The sequence below is a fragment of the Procambarus clarkii genome, chromosome 19 (assembly GCF_040958095.1).
Source record: "Procambarus clarkii isolate CNS0578487 chromosome 19, FALCON_Pclarkii_2.0, whole genome shotgun sequence".
NCBI classification, from domain to species: domain Eukaryota; kingdom Metazoa; phylum Arthropoda; class Malacostraca; order Decapoda; family Cambaridae; genus Procambarus; species Procambarus clarkii.
The window spans coordinates 11,257,653-11,274,095 of record NC_091168.1 but is presented as its reverse complement, the minus strand read 5'-3'; the positions used below and the strand labels follow the sequence as shown (position 1 = coordinate 11,274,095).

Below are 16,443 nucleotides of genomic sequence, written 5' to 3'. Positions count from 1 at the left end.
TTTCAAAGCATTATATGACAAAGAGTGCTGGGGAGACGGGACACCACGAGCGTAGCTCTCATCCTGGAACTACACTTAGGTAATTACACACATACAGTGATACCTTTGTTCATGATTGTAATCCATCCCCAGACACACGTCGTCATCCAAAAATTCGTCACCCAAAGCAAATTTTCCCATAAGAAATAATGTAAATTGAATCAATCCGTTCCACATCCCAAAAAATATTAACTTAAAAATACATTTTGTACAGAATACTACTCATATTTTTCATACATAAAACAATCAAGCGTAAATGTAAACCATAAATACACTAAGTGAACATTTAACTGCACTTCACCTTTACTGAAGACTCTTTTTGGTGTAATTACCTAAGTGTAATTACCTAAGTGTAGTTACAGGAATGAGAGCTACGCTCGTGGTGTCCCGTCTCCCCAGCACTCTTTGTCATATAAAGCTTTGAAATTACTGACGGTTTTGGCCTCCACCACCTTCTCACTTAACTTGTTCCAACCGTCTACCACTCTGTTTACAAAAGTGAATTTTCGTATATTTCTCCGGCAGCTTTGTTTCGTTAGGTTAAATCTATGACCTCTTGTTCTTGAAGTTCCGAGTCTCAGGAATTCTTCCCTATCAATTTTATCTATTCCTGTTACTATTTTGAACGTAGTGATCATATCGCCTCTTTTTCTTCTATCTTCTAGTTTTTGCATATTTAATGCCTCTAACCTCTCCTCGTAGCTCTTGTCATTCAGTTCTGGGAGCCACTTAGTGGCATGTCGTTGCACCTTTTCCAGTTTGTTGATGTGCTTCTTAAGATATGGGCACCATACAACCGCTGCATATTCCAGCTTTGGTCTAATAAAAGTCGTGAACAATTTCTTTAGTATTTCTCCATCCATGTATTTAAAAGCAATTCTAAGGTTAGAAAGTGTAGCATAGGCTCCTCGCACAATGTTCTTAATGTGGTCCTCAGGTGACATTTTTCTATCTAAAACCACCCCTAGATCCTTTTCTTTATCAGAATTCTTTAAAGATTTCTCACATAATTTATAGGTTGTGTGGGGTCTATGTTCTCCAATTACACATTCCATAACATTGCATTTATTCACATTAAATTCCATTTGCCAAGTGTTGCTCCATATACTTATTTTGTCCAGGTCTTCTTGAAGGGCATGACAATCATCTAAGTTTCTTATCTTCCCTATTATCTTAGCATCATCAGCAAACATGTTCATGTAATTGTGTATTCCCACTGGTAGATCGTTTATGTAGACAATGAACATTACCGGTGCAAGAACTGAACCCTGAGGTACTCCACTCGTGACATTCCTCCAATCCGATACCGTGCCTCTGATTATGGCCCTCATTTTTCTGTCAGTTAGGAAGTTTTTCATCCATGTTAGTAGCTTACCTGTCACTCCTCCAATATATTCCAGTTTCCAGAACAACCTCTTATGGGGAACTCTGTCGAAAGCCTTTTTTAGGTCCAGATAGATGCAGTCAACCCAACAATCTCTTTCCTGTAAAATCTCTGTGGCTCGATCATAAAAACTGAGCAAGTTCGTTACACAGGATCTTCCAGATCGAAAACCATACTGTCTGTCTGATATTATAGCGTTTTCCTCCAAGTGTTCTACCCATTTAGTTTTAATTATTTTTTCCAATATTTTGACTATTACACTTGTCAATGATACAGGTCTATAATTAAGGGGGTCTTCCCTGTTCCCACTTTTGTAGATTGGAACTATGTTAGCCTTTTTCCACACATCAGCTACAGCTCCTGTACACAGGGATGCCTGAAAAATCAGTTGAAGTGGAATGCTGAGCTTCAGGTGCACATTCTCTCAGAACCCATGGTGAAACTCCATCTGGACCAACTGCTTTGTTCTTACTTAGCTCCTTGAGCATTTTTTCCACTTTGTCTCTAGACACCTCTATGTGCTCTATGTTGTTCTCTGGAATTCTTATTGTATCTGGTTCACTAAAGATTTCATTTTGTACAAACACACTTTGGAACTTTTCGTTTAGTGTTTCACACATTTCCTTTTCATCTTCCGTGAATCTATTTCCCATTTTCAACCTCTGAATATTATCCTTTACCTGCAATTTGTTGTTTATGAATTTATAGAATTGACCTGGTTCTGTTTTACATTTGTCTGCAATCCCTTTTTCAAAATTTCTTTCTGCCTCTCTCCTCACTGCCGTGTAGTTGTTTCTCGCATCTTTGTATCGCTGGTATGTTTGGGGGTTCGGCCTCTTCCTGTATTGATTCCATTTGTGTGTCTTTTGGTCTCTAGCCCTCTCACAATTTCTGTTGAACCAATCCTGTTTCCTAGTTCTGCATCTCTGTTTTGGTATAAATTTTTTTGTGCCTTTATCATATATTTCACAAAACTTGACATACATCTCATTCATTTCCTTGCCTAGCATCAAGTCTGTCCAATTATACTCACTAAAAAAATTTCTAAGGTCACCATAATGTCCTCTCCTGAAGTCTGGTTTTTCAACTGCTTCAACCTCTTTATTTTCTTCCAGCTTACAACACATTGCATACTTTATTCCCAAAAAGACATGGTCACTTTTACCCAAGTGAGGAAGGTACTGAATGTCAAATATCTCTTCCTCCTTCCTGGTAAATATCAAATCTAGCATGGAGGGAACGTCCCCTTCCCTCATCCTCGTAGCTTGTTTAACATGTTGATACAAGAATGTTTCCAGGATGAGGTCTACAAATTTACAGGTCCAAAAATCTTCTGTTTTAGCTTCATATGCTTCCCAGTCTATGGATTTCAAGTTGAAGTCACCGACTATCAACAGTCGTGATCTATCGTTATCCGCTCTCGCTACAATCTCTCTCATTATTGTTATGGAACCTTCACGTTTACTATCTAGCTCCTCCTTTGACCATGTGCTGCTTGTCGGTGGACTATATGCATTTATTATCATTAGTTTATCATCCTCATGGCAGATCTCTAGTGCTATTATGTCAACTTCTTGCGGATTGGCAGTCATTATTTCATTCACCTTTAGGTGTTCTTTTACCAGCACAGCAACGCCACCGCCTTTCTTAATTTTTCTGTCCCGTCTCCAAATTGGGAATATGACTTCATTTAAAATTACATCTTCAAGTTTTGTCTCCGTGAGTGCAACAATGTCTGGTGTCTGCAGCTGTATTACATCACTTAACTCCAGTATCTCGATCTCACTCCATCTATGTTGGTGTATGCAATCTTCAGGAACTTGTTCCCCCTCTCCTTATTCTTCACTCCCCCTCTCTCTATTGATTTTGTTCGCTTGCCTTTATGTACCACTTTACTGGTTTGCCTACCCCTATCACTTTGTAGAAAAAAAGAATTTATTTCTTCTTCATTCCTGCTCTCATTTAAATGTTTTGCCACGGCGAGGTTCAGTTTCAGCTTCTCTCAATCTTCTTTTGAAAGATCTCGTCTTAACGACCACCCTTTCCCATCCTCATCACTTTGCAATTTTCTAGCATTCCTTAGTACTTCTTCCATCTGTTTGGCACCGTTTAGGGTGATCCTCAAAGGTCGATCTTTCCCTTTTACGTACCTGCCTATTCTCCTGTAGTCGCACACATTCTCTATGGTTGTAAGACCTTCTACGAGGCCAACAATTTTATCTACTACTTTAACTTCTTCTACAGCTCTTTCTGACCTAGATGTTATCGCCTTTTCTTTGCAGCCAAAAATGATCAGGGACTTACTTCGATCAACTGTGTTTTGCACCAACTTCAGGTTAGATGCCAATTCTTTCCTCACTTCCAGCCTAATGTTTGTTTTATCTTGGTTGCTGCAGTGTTTGACTTCCTTTACTGCTTCTTCTATTTTTTCCTTCTCCTTGGCCACTTGTGCATAAGTGAGTTGCATATCTTTCTTGCACTGTTCTATTCCCTGTGTAACTTCCTCCATCTGTGCTGACAAAAGCCGTTTCTCCTGTTGAATTTCCTTACCTAACCTATTATAGTCATTTTTGTTTAAATTTACTTTAACTTCTTCCAAAGCTATTTTTAAGAGTTTATTTTCTTCTTCCATGGCTTTGCAATTTGTTTCCAATTGATTCTTATCCTTGCGCAAGTCTTTCACTAAACCCTCAAGACATAAAACTTTGCTATTCAAATGGTCATTACTTTCTTTCAATTTACTAATTATTTCTACATGAGAGTTCACTATAGTATCTAAATTTACCAACTTGTTATGTAGACTGCTACATGTCTAGATGTCTACATGTCTCCTGCTAGACAGAAGGTGTGTGGGAGATGGTAAGGAGGGAGGCAGGAGGGAGGCAGGATGGGGGAGCGATGTTGATGTATAAGGGAGGTGAGGAGGAGGGAGGTGATACCAACCTGTGTTCACCTAAAATGCATTCATATCTGCATCACTGGTTCCAAATTTTCCTTTCAAACATTTCACGGCCTCTGTTATGTGGCAGCCACTCAGAACCAGTCACTTACAGTCACAAGTCAGTCATGCATTTTAAGCATTCACAGTTGTGGTAGCAACCAGTCAGGCATTTACAGTCAATCAGGCTTTCACCGAATAAATTTATTTTATTATTTATTTATTTATTTATTTATTTATTTATATACAAGAAGGTACATTGGGTTTCTGAGAGAATACTTTTTTATTTCAGTCAATAAACAATAAAAGTTTAATATCAGGCAGTGTGACCCCGATCCACCAGTTGGTAGGTAGGAAGCGTTCTGTATTAATAAGATGCAGGTGTGGCTGGGAAGGTACAGCTGGGGAAGGGAGAGGTGTGGGAGACGGAGGTAGCAGGGAGGGTCTGGTGGTGGGATGGGGTAGCTGGGAGGGGGCGGTGTGGGAGACAGAGGTAGCAGGGAAGGGTCCAGTGGTGGGATGGGGTAGCTGGGAGGGGGCGGTGTGGGAGACGGAGGTAGCAGGGAAGGGTCCAGTGGTGGGATGGGGTAGCTGGGAGGGGGCGGTGTGGGAGACGGAGGTAGCAGGGAGGGTCCAGTGGTGGGATGGGGGTAGCTGGGAGGGGGCGGTGTGGGAGACAGAGGTAGCAGGGAAGGGTCCAGTGGTGGGATGGGGGTAGCTGGGAGGGGGCGGTGTGGGAAACGGAGGTAGCAGGGAAGGGTCCAGTGGTGGGATGGGGGTAGCTGGGAGGGGGCGGTGTGGGAGACAGAGGTAGCAGGGAAGGGTCTAGTGGTGGGATGGGGTAGCTGGGAGGGGGCAGGTGTGGGAGACGGAGGTAGCAGGGAGGGTCCAGTGGCGGGATGGGGGTAGCTGGGAGGGGGGCAGGTGTGGGAGATAAAGGTAGCAGGGAGGGGTCCAGTGGTGGGATGGGGTAGCTGGGAGGGGGCAGTGTGGGAGATAAAGGTAGCAGGGAGGGGTCCAGTGGTGGGATGGGGTAGCTGGGAGGGGGCTGTGTGGGAGACGGAGGTAGCAGGGAGGGGTCCAGTGGTGGGATGGGGTAGCTGGGAGGGGGCTGTGTGGGAGACGGAGGTAGCAGGGAGGAGTCCAGTGGCGGGATGGGGGTAGCTGGGAGGGGGAGGTGTGGGAGACAGAGGTAGCAGGGAGGGTCCAGTGGCGGGATGGGGTAGCTGGGAGGGGTCCAGTGGCGGGATGGGGGTAGCTGGGAGGGAGCGGTGTGGGAGACGGAGGTAGCAGGAAGGGTCCAGTGGCGGGATGGGGGTAGCTGGGAGGGGGCGGTGTGGGAGACGGAGGTAGCAGGAAGGGTCCAGTGGCGGGATGGGGGTAGCTGGGAGGGGGCGGTGTGGGAGACGGAGGTAGCGAGGAGGGTCCAGTGGCGGGATGGGGTAGCTGGGAGGGGGCGGTGTGGGAGACAGAGGTAGCGAGAAGGGTCCTGTGGTGGGATGGGGGTAGCTGGGAGGGGGCGGTGTGGGAGACGGAGGTAGCGAGAAGGGTCCAGTGGCGGGATGGGATAGCTGGGAGGGGGCAGTGTGGGAGACAGAGGTAGCGAGAAGGGTCCAGTGGTGGGATGGGGGTAGCTGGGAGGGGGTGGTGTGGGAGACGGAGGTAGCGAGAAGGGTCCAGTGGCGGGATGGGGTAGCTGGGAGGGGGCGGTGTGGGAGACGGAGGTAGCAGGGAGGGTCCAGTGGTGGGATGGGGGTAGCTGGGAGGGAGTGGTGTGGGAGACGGAGGTAGCAGGGAGGGTCCAGTGGCGGGATGGGGTAGCTGGGAGGGGGCGGTGTGGGAGACGGAGGTAGCGAGAAGGGTCCAGTGGCGGGATGGGGTAGCTGGGAGGGGGCGGTGTGGAAGATGGAGGTAGCAGGGAGGGTCCAGTGGCGGGATGGGGGTAGCTGGGAGGGGGCGGTGTGGGAGACAGAGGTAGCGAGAAGGGTCCAGTGGTGGGATGGAGGTAGCGGGATGCAGGTAGCGGGAAGGTTATATCTTGAGGTTATCTTGAGATGATTTCGGGGCTTTTAGTGTCCCCGCGGCCCGGTCCTCGACCAGGCCTCCACCCCCAGGAAGCAGCCCGTGACAGCTGACTAACTCCCAGGTACCTATTTACTGCTAGGTAACAGGGGCATTCAGGGTGAAAGAAACATTGCCCATTTGTTTCTGCCTCGTGCGGGAATCGAACCCGCGCCACAGAATTACGAGTCCTGCGCGCTATCCACCAGGCTACGAGGCCCCCTAGGGAGGGGCAGTGTGGGGAATGGAGGTCCTCCTCACCATCCATTCATTCCCCTCCCCCCACCATCCCTCCATCCAGTCCCCCCCCACCATCCCTCCATCCAGTTCCTCACCATCCAACCATCCAGTTGCCCCACCATCCATCCAGTCCCCCTTTACCATCCATCCATCCACCCCTACTATCCATCCATCCAATTCTCTCCTCCATCAATCCAGTTCCCCAACCATCCATCCATTCAGTTCCCCCCCCTCCATCCATCCAGTTTCCCCACAATCCATCCAGTTCCCCCCTCTATCCATCCAGTTCCCCCACCATCCATCCATCCATCTAGTTCCCTCACCATCCATCCACCCACCCCCTAGCCATCCATCCATCCATCTAGTTCCCCCACCATCCATCCATCCAGTTTCCCCACCATCCATCTATCCAGTTCTCCCACCATCCAGTTCCCCCACCAGCCATCCAGTCCCCCTTTCACCATCCATCCATCCAGTCGCCTCAACATCCATCCACTCCTCTCACCCATCCATCTTGGGACCAATGGCACGATATATAATAAGACCATTTATGTTAAAAAAAAAAAAAAGCATTGAATGTAATGAAATGCCATTTTCCTGTCAAGTCCTGGAGGCTCCCCAGAGCTATCCAAGCTGATAGGGATAGTCCTAACTTTTGGCATTTAGTCGATGTGGGAGGAGTTCTAGGCCTACTGGGGACCATGGCCAGAACCTGGCCCCCTCAGAGAGGCATGAGGAGCAATGGCCTATAGAAATGCAGATGTGAATTTGGAGCATTCTATATCTGCCATCAACTGGGACAGGCACCCAGAAAGGTAAGTGCTTCAAAACATATCCCTATTCTGGTGAAACCAACAAAAATAACGAAACAAGTGGACAGAATTCTGCCAAGGGAAAACGAGCAAACAAGCATGACATCACACAAGCCTTGCCACATGTCTGGCGCAACATGTGGGGCAGCTTCCCACTCCCCAGGGGGGGGGGGGAAGGGGGAGCCCCAAATCCTTGCACCGGCGATCCACACCTTCAGTTCCGAGGCTGGACATCAAAATGTGAAAAAAGCCGACCCTTTTGCTGGGGAGCCTCTGGGACTCATCCAGAAAATTGCGTTTCATTACATTCAATGCTGGATTTCTGGAGGGAGCCCCTACGACTTCCCGGAGCTACTTCACCAAAGAATAAGAAAAGAAGGGGACTTACCTGGGAGGCGGTCGGTGCACCACACCTCAACTTCGAAGTTGAGACAGGCTGCAGCCACCGACCTAAAGTGACACAGGCCCAACAAGGCCCAGGAACATTTACAAGGTAGCGTGCAGCCAGGACCCTGTTCGACCGCCAAAAACCCCGAATATCAACCCAGGACATGTTCAAAAAACGGGAACAAGAACAGAGAACTTACGAACGTCATGGGCATGGGGAAAGATCGCAGGCTGGCTAGACTTAATAATCCTGCAGACGACGTGAGAGACCCGTACCCGCAAACAAGGGAAGAAGGGAATCCAGATGAACCCAAAGCATGTCTCTAGAGAGAGAAGCCGTGGCGCGCAATTATCGGTGGAGGGCCGCAACTGGACACAAAACATGACGCACCCCCGGCCTGACCAACCAAGCATCAACAACCCAAAGACCCCCTGCCGGAGGAGAGCATGAAGCTCCCCAACCCGACCCCCAGAGACCAATGCCAACAGGAAAAAGAGCCTTCGAAAAACAATCCTGAACCGAAGGGGCCACAACAAACTGAGGAGAAAAGAGATAGGAGGGCACTCTATTCAAAGACCAGGACGGCTCAGGTGGAGCATAAGCAGGCTGGAGGTAAAACAATGCACGAGACAGCTTGCAAAATGGCGCAGAAGTAACATCTAAACCGAAAGCAAGCTGAAGCGGCTTCGCCGGCACCGCACGAACACGCACATCCGGTCATGATCGTCGAGGGGTTTAGGTGCCCTGTAAACCAGATGCAGAGTGCTCCTGGCAGTATGGGTTCGAGTCACTCCTGGGGTGTGAATTTTCTTTAAAATGAATGTGGAAACAGGCTAACATAGTTCCAATCTACAAAAGTGGCAGCAGGGAAGACCCCTTCAATTATAGACCTGTATCATTGACTACTGTAATAGTGAGAGTATTGGAAAAACTAATCAAAACTAAATGGGTAGAACACCTGGAGAGAAATTATATAATACAGTATCAGAGAGAGTAAAATTTTTGATCTGGAAGATCCTGTGTATCGAATTTACTCAGTTTCTATGATCGAGCCACAGAGATTTTACAGGAAAGAGATAGTTGGGTTGACTGCATCTATCTGGACCTAAAAAACCAGCGTTGAATGTAATGAAACGCCATTTTCTGGGTGAGACCCGGAGGCTCCCCGGAGCTTTACCGGCTGATATGCTAATGTCAGACTTTGGCATCAGTCATGTGTATGGAGTTCTAGGGCCTACCGGGGACCACGGCCAGAACCTGGACCCCTCAGAGAGGCAAGGGGAGCAATGGCCTATAGAAACCCCCGTGTGGTTGGAAGCATTCTATGTCTGCCATCGACCGGGTCAAGCATCCAGAAAGGTAAGCATTCCAAAACAAACCCCCTATTCTGGTGAAAATTGCTATCTAAAGCCGAACTAGTGGATAGAACTCTTCAACAGAAAACAAGGAAACTAGTATGACGTCATACGTCACCGCGCTGCTGTCTGCGCAGCTCCCCCCTCCCCGGGAGGGGGAAGGGGGAGCCCCAGACCTCCCACACCGGCTATCCACCCATCAGTTCTTCGACTGATGCTATAGGCAACGGTTATGTGCTCCGGCTCCAGTGGTTGTTTCAGCACTGTACCTAGAGTGTGGTGTCTGTTTTCTAGGTGGTGCGTGAGCCGGGAGTGATTCTTCAGTACTCGGGCTGCATGCGCCTAGGGTTCCCTTCCCTAGGTGCCCTGTAAGTACTGCCCTTGGGGCTTGGGGCCACCTTCCACAAGTTCCTTGGGTCCTGCCCCTGCTTGCCCGTTTACTGCTTGGTTTTCGGCCACTCTTTGTGTGCTCGGGTGTTCTGTCTCCCTTGTTCGCCTTAGAGTAAGGGGCAGTTTTTGCACTGGTGGGGCGCAGGGTACTGTGCAGCTTGTCTTTACCAATCATAGCCTTGCCAACCTTGCTCTTCTCAGGCGCAGTGTTTTTGGCTCCTATGGTCGTGATCATAGGTTTCTTCGTCTGCGGCCGTTCTCCCTTTTTTCTGGCGAATGATATACCTTGGGTTGTTGTCTCGACTTCGTGTTGAGGAGTGATTCACCGACCGCCTCCCAGGTACGTCCCCTTGTTTTCTTAGGTAGTCTTTGGTGAGGTAGCTCCGGGGAGCCGTAGGAGCTCCCCCCAGAAAACCAGCGTTGAATGTAATGAAACGCCATTTTCTGGGTGAGTCTCAAGAGGCTTCCCGGCACCCTCCCGCCCTCCGGTCGGCGTTTTTTTTTCATGGTTTTGATATCCAGCCTCAGAACTGGGGCGGGGATCGCCGGTGCGAGGGTCTGGGGCTCCCCCTTCCCCTTCCCGGGGAGGGGGGAGCTGCGCAGACATGCGGCGCCTCTCGTGTGGCGTCATGCTTGTTAGTTCGTTTTCCTGGGGGAGTTTTGTCCACTCGTTTGTCGATTTTTGTTGTTAACCAGAATAGGGGTTTATTTTGTGGCGCTTACCTTTCTGGGTGCCTGTCCCGGTCGATGGCAGATATGGAATGCTCCAAATCACATGTGCATTTCTATGGGCCATTGCTCCCCATGCCTCTCTGAGGGGGCCAGGTTCTGGCTCGTGGTCCCCGGTAGGCCTAGAACTCCACCCACATCGACTGATGCAAAATAGTTAGGGTATCCATATCAGCCATGGATAGCTCCGGGGAGCCGTAGGGGGCTCCCCCCAGAAAATTGCCAAGTCACCCATGCCTTAGCATTAGCCTTTCACATCACACACATTTTGTGTTTCTGCACATTATATTTTTTGAAACCCTTGGATTTTCGGAATGATACACAAGCAATGGTTTAATTTTCAAATCGCCACTCGCATTACCACACAACACAAGAGTAAACCGATCTTTCATAGGCTTGTGTCCAGGCAATGACTTCTCCTCCTTGGTAGTGTATGTTTTCTTTGGAAATCTTTTCCAGAATAGCCCTGTCTCGTCACAATTAAACACTTGTTGTGGTAGGTATGCCTCACTCTGCACAAAATCTTTAAATTCGCCAATGAATCTTTCAACCGGTGGTTTGTCTGCGCTGGCAGCTTCCCCATGCCTCACAACACTATGAATTCCACTTCTTTTTCTAAATTTCTCAAACCATCCCCTGCTCGCCTTAAACTCTTTCACTTTTGCATCACTCGTTCCAGGGGTTTTCTTTAAAAGATCTTCATGCAATTTTCTTGCCTTTTCACAAATGATCGCCTCCGAAACACTATCACCCGCTAACTCCTTGTTGTGTATCCAAATTAATAATAACTGCTCAACATCCTCAAGTGTTTGTGTTCTATGTTTTGTGATTATTGATATGCCTTTTGCCACTTTAGAACTCATAATGTCCTTTTTCTTGGCCAGTATGGTGGATATCGTTGACAGATTTGTTGTACTGCCTAGCCAGTTCACCTACCCGCACACCATCTTCATATTTACGAATGATCTCTTGTTTCTGCTCTATGGTCATTTGTACATGGGATCTCATATGTTGAACCTTACCACTGACTTTCCTGGGACTCATGGCGCGATAGATAATAATTACTTTAATGTTCAAAATGCAAAAAATCACCACAAAAGTGGAATATCTTATAGGCGCAATCGTCACTAAGCGGGCAGCTGTAGTAAACTGAAGCAGGTCGGCCGTGTGACCGGGAACCACGTGCTCAGTCGACCCGAACGTGTACCAACGAATATCGGATGTCGATGACACCATCGGATTATCGAAAGTGTCAAATTATCGTAAGTAGGGGCAATTGTATGTCGAGGTGCCTTTGTATGTGTGTAATTACCTAAGAGTAATTACCTAAATGTAGTTACAGGATGAGAGCTACACTCGAATAGGCCCGGTTCTGTTTTACATTTATCCGCTATCCCTTTTTCAAAATTTCTTTCTGCCTCTCTCCTTACTGCCGTATAGTTGTTTCTCTCATCTTTGTGTGTAATTACCTAAGTGTAGTTACAGGATGAGAGCTACGCTCGTGGTGTCCCGTCTTCCCAGCACTCTTTGTCATATAACGCTTTGAAACTACTGACGGTCTTGGCCTCCACCACCTTCTCACCTAACTTGTTCCAACCGTCTACCACTCTGTTTACAAAAGTGAATTTTCTTATATTTCTCCGGCAGCTTTGTTTTGTTAGTTTAACCTTTTGTTGCGCATTGCATCATATGATGCTTTGACCGACTTGCAGTAAATTGCGCATCGCATCATATGATGCTTTGGAGTACTACGCAAGATTTAAACGGCCAGCGGATACAAGGGGTTCACCACACCTTCATCAGGGCTCTTGTAAACAGACACTATTTAACCCTTAACATGCTAGGGGTATAATATCCTTTGTTCCCCACAGGCGCATGTAATTTTGGAAAAAAAAAAAAAAATTCTTCCTAACCTGTTAATTTGTGTTTACTAATCAAGGGAAAAATAATAATAAAATCGTAAGTGGCATGTATTGCCCGCTATAGGGTGGGGAAGTCTGGCAAAAAACAGGTGCTGACTCAGAGTGCGTCCCAGGCGGTCTGTTGATCGCCAGCTGTCAGACCGGAGTTGCCACAAAGAGATAATTACCTAATTATTTCAATATCTCTGATTGATTTTTCATAGTTTTTTTGCTGTAATATTATTCAATAGTGTGTAGTTTGATATATTTATATAATAAAATGAGTGAATCATCGCTGTACTCAAAAATATGGTGAGCACATATTGTTGATTCAATTATGTTCATCAATCAGTGAACAAATACTTTGTCGGTTATTACACTATATACACAGGTTATATATAAGTATCTGCATGTTTTGTTCACCATAACGAACCACTAAGTAGCTATTATGAGTCAAAAAGTAACGAGGAGTGACCGCCGTGTACCAGCCAGCCACTCACGCCCTCCCTCAAGTCATCTGACTCACCCACATTCTCCTCCCACAATACTGTTTTTGCTTTTATTCACTATATACAGTGGAACCTCGATTAACGAGTGGCTCTATTAACAAGTTTTTCCAGTAACGAGCAAGCCACTCGCAGCAAATTTGTCTCTATTGACGAGCTCGCCTCTATTAGCGAGCAAAACCACATGGTGCTTCCTAGCATCTCGCGGGTTCTCGCAAATTCTCGGACACCTCCGACGCCAGTGTTGTTGTTGTATCGCACACGACAAGCATCCCTCTGGATTTATTTGAGCTTTTCTTTGGGTTTTTAGTGGTTTTGCGACTACAATTTGTAACACACGATGTCTCCAAAGGAGCTGCTTGCTAAAGATAGTGTTGTCAAGAGGAAGAAAGACCCAATTACTGTGGATTTAAAAAAGGAAATTATAGCAAAGCATGAGTGTGTTGTCTGTGTGATTGATCTCACAAGGGAGTATGGCAGGTCCTCATCAACAATTTACACCATTAGTAAGGGAATGAGGAGGTAAGGGAGGATGCTGCCTCTTCCACTGAGATCAGGGAAGTGTTTGGAATGTTTGAAAAGGTGAACGCATTCTTGGAAAAGCTGCCCTGATAAAGCAGTGACAACCCGGTGTGTGAAAATGTTTAATTAATTTATCACTTTGTGATAACACTTTATGAAAGTGTTATCACTTTCGCAGGTATATGTCGCTTGAACGTGACACACTTTTTTTCTCTTGAATGCACCCAAACACCGCACTCAAGCGTCATTTGAGCAAATATTTCTATAAAATCCAATTCTTATCCGATCGACTTGGGGATTGTATACATGTTTGCCATGAAATTTCTGTTTTCTTTAATAACCACATTGCCTCTTTGAGAAAACGGCATTGTATTGTATCTTCGTGGTAAGACTATTATATTGTTGACACAACGAGTGTAATCGATGTAGTTTTTTATTTGGTGCTGGTCTAACGCATCCTTGTGTGACATTTGAAATGAAATTTGGGTGAAATTCCCAAGAAGAGAGAGTCCGCCTGACTCAGAGGTGGATTCTCCTTCCACACCATAACCCCTCTCCTCCTTCCCACCTCTCCATCGTCTCCCTCAAGCCAGCAACTACTCTTCATAAGGTAAAGTAAATATTAAAACACTACAACAAAACATTTATATTTACATGTGCAGTATTATATTTACATAAAAAAAAGGCATACAAGTATGGATGTTTTTGGGAGTGGAACGGATTAAATTTATTTCCTTTATTTTAAATGGGGAAATTTGTTTCTTAAGGGGGCATATTACGGGTTTCGTAAAAATTGTTCAATTTGTTTATAAATTTATTTATGAAATGGTTATAGAAAGAGCTGCAACTGGTCCAAGTTTCAGCATCACACCCTAAACAGAAAAGGAGAAAAAAAATACACAACGTATTATGCAACGAATTTTCAACATTTTCAAATAATTTCAGGGAACACATGTGTCAACAAAAATATTTCTATAACAATCAGATATTACATTTAGCACATAATAAAGGATTCTATTGAGCAGTTTTATCAAAAAAAGTGTTTAGTGCAATAATATAATTATTCAAAGTTACCCTTCCAAAAATATGCAATATTTGATGTTTATAAATTTTTATAAAATCAACAAATGGAATTTGGACTAAAATGTCTCAATAGGATTGTAGAAGCACAAACTCTACATATAAGGTGTAATTTGCATGTAAATTGATTAATAAATGAAAGCTGAGAAACACCTTGAAGTTGTAAATTACTTACCTGAGTAAAATAAGATCAAAGTTCGGCCACCTGTAGTCGAGTGTGTCATCGACCGATTTCGTTCATAATTGGCACCCTTGCAGATAGGCATCCATTGAGCAAGGTGTGCAAGTTCCATGCACATCCCCTGATAACAAACGAAAAAAAAAAATTGAAAAAAAAAATATATATATACATATATATATCCTGCACATACATATTACCAGACTTCGACTTGTATGACTTACACCAGATGTAGACGGCACTGCCACACCAGTCACAGCAGTAGATGTAGATGGCACTGCCCCACCAGATGTAGATGGCACTGCCACACCAGATGTAGATGGCACTGCCACACCAGATGTAGACGGCACTGCCACACCAGCCACAGCAGTAGATGTAGATGGCACTGCCACACCAGATGTAGATGGCACTGTCGTGGCCGGTCCATACACATCGAGGGGTTGAGGATGTGTGAGGAGGGTCGAAGCAGGGTGTGGCTGCTGCGTCATGCCTCTCACAGGTGAGGAGGGGAGGGCTTCACTTGATAATAACCTCCCTTGTGTTACAGCGTCTCTCCTTTCCAGCCAACGACGGCGACCGCGTGTCAAATTGGCTACTCTTGCATTCAGACCCTTCCGTTTATAGGTCATTGTGCGCTAGACGCTACAAAAGCGAGATTCCAGGAGCAAAAATGGAGCGCGCATCAACACCCTCCACTCTCAACAGGACACAACATGTGACTGGTAGTCTCACCCACCTGCACTAGCAGACGGTTGCCATTGAGTGTATATTTGTTGTCATATATACAGAGTTATTTCCGACGTTATTACGAAAAAATTGACGTTTAGAACATATGACGCAATACGCTACAAAAGCGAGATTCCAGGAGCAAAAATGGAGCGCGCATCAACACCCTCCACTCTCAACAGGACACAACATGTGACTGGTAGTCTCACCCACCTGCACTAGCAGACGGTTGCCATTGAGTGTATATTTGTTGTCATATATACAGAGTTATTTCCGACGTTATTACGAAAAAATTGACGTTTAGAACATATGACGCAATACTCTTGGCGCGCCACAGCCGCGGGGCACCGGATTCTGCACAATTACGCATGGAAATGTACCATAAATACTTTAATTTATATCATAACATTCTCGGGTTTGCGCCAAAGTGTTGCCAGAACGTTGTAGTATTTTTATAAATTTTTCAAAAAGATTCGATTTTTCCAAATTTTTGCGATGATAAGCCCCCTTAAGACGAGTTTTCCAGGTAACGAGCTCGGTGCCAGAACGGATTAAACTCGTTAATAGAGGTTCCACTGTATAAGTATCTACATTCGTGTTCACCATAACGAGCCACAAAGTTGGTATGCTGAGTGGCAGTGGCAGCCCGCCACTGGCTGCCACTCCCTCCCTCCCTCACCTCACCTGACTTGCCACCATTCTCCATCCACCATACTGTTTTTGCTTTTATATACAGACGTTATATATAAGTATTTACATGTTTTATTCACCATAACTGTACATCTAAGCTTGTATGGTGAGTAAAGGCACAAAGACGTAGGACCTCACACAGTCAGCTGATGGCTGCCGCCCTCAAGGCCAGACGCACTAATATTTCTCCTCCAACAATACTGTTTGTGGTGTTATTACGCTATATACACACATTATATATAAATATCTACCTGTTTTATTCACCATACTTGTACTAGTAAACTGGTATGGTGCCCAAAGACCATCGTGGTAACCAGTAAACAACACCGTCGTCTGCACGGTGGCGTCGTGCAGACGACGCCACCGCCCTCACCAAAATGGTGGCTCCCAACCTTCTCCTCTTGCTGTTTATACCCTCTATACACACGTTATATATAAGTATCTACATTTGTGTTCACCATAGCGAACCACTAAGCTGGTATGGTGAGTGCAGTCAATAAAAGG

General features: G+C 45.9%; 2 protein-coding genes across 8 annotated transcripts in view; both read right to left on the bottom strand.

Annotated features, from left to right (window-relative positions):
• Positions 1–16,443, bottom strand: part of LOC123757411 (optineurin) — a 490,032-nt gene that overhangs the window by 374,162 nt on the left and 99,427 nt on the right. The gene's annotated exons all lie outside the window — the stretch shown is intronic.
• LOC138366197 (mucin-5AC-like) lies at positions 12,942–15,235 on the bottom strand. The gene is made up of 3 exons (XM_069326934.1): positions 14,748–15,235; positions 14,521–14,647; positions 12,942–14,137 (listed from the first exon to the last, which is right to left on the bottom strand). Exons 1-3 carry the CDS (start codon positions 15,150–15,152, stop codon positions 14,028–14,030), a joined length of 642 nt encoding a protein of 213 aa, XP_069183035.1. The 5' UTR covers positions 15,153–15,235; the 3' UTR covers positions 12,942–14,027.

Coding starts and splice junctions, on each gene's coding strand:
- LOC138366197 (XM_069326934.1), bottom strand. CDS start 15,152: ATGACCTATAAACGGAAGGGTCTGAATGCAAGAGTAGCCAATTTGACA. Junction 14,648..14,747: donor CAGTGCCGTCTACATCTGGT/GTAAGTCATACA, acceptor GTTTGTTATCAG/GGGATGTGCATGGAACTTGC. Junction 14,138..14,520: donor TTTGATCTTATTTTACTCAG/GTAAGTAATTTA, acceptor TTTTCTGTTTAG/GGTGTGATGCTGAAACTTGG.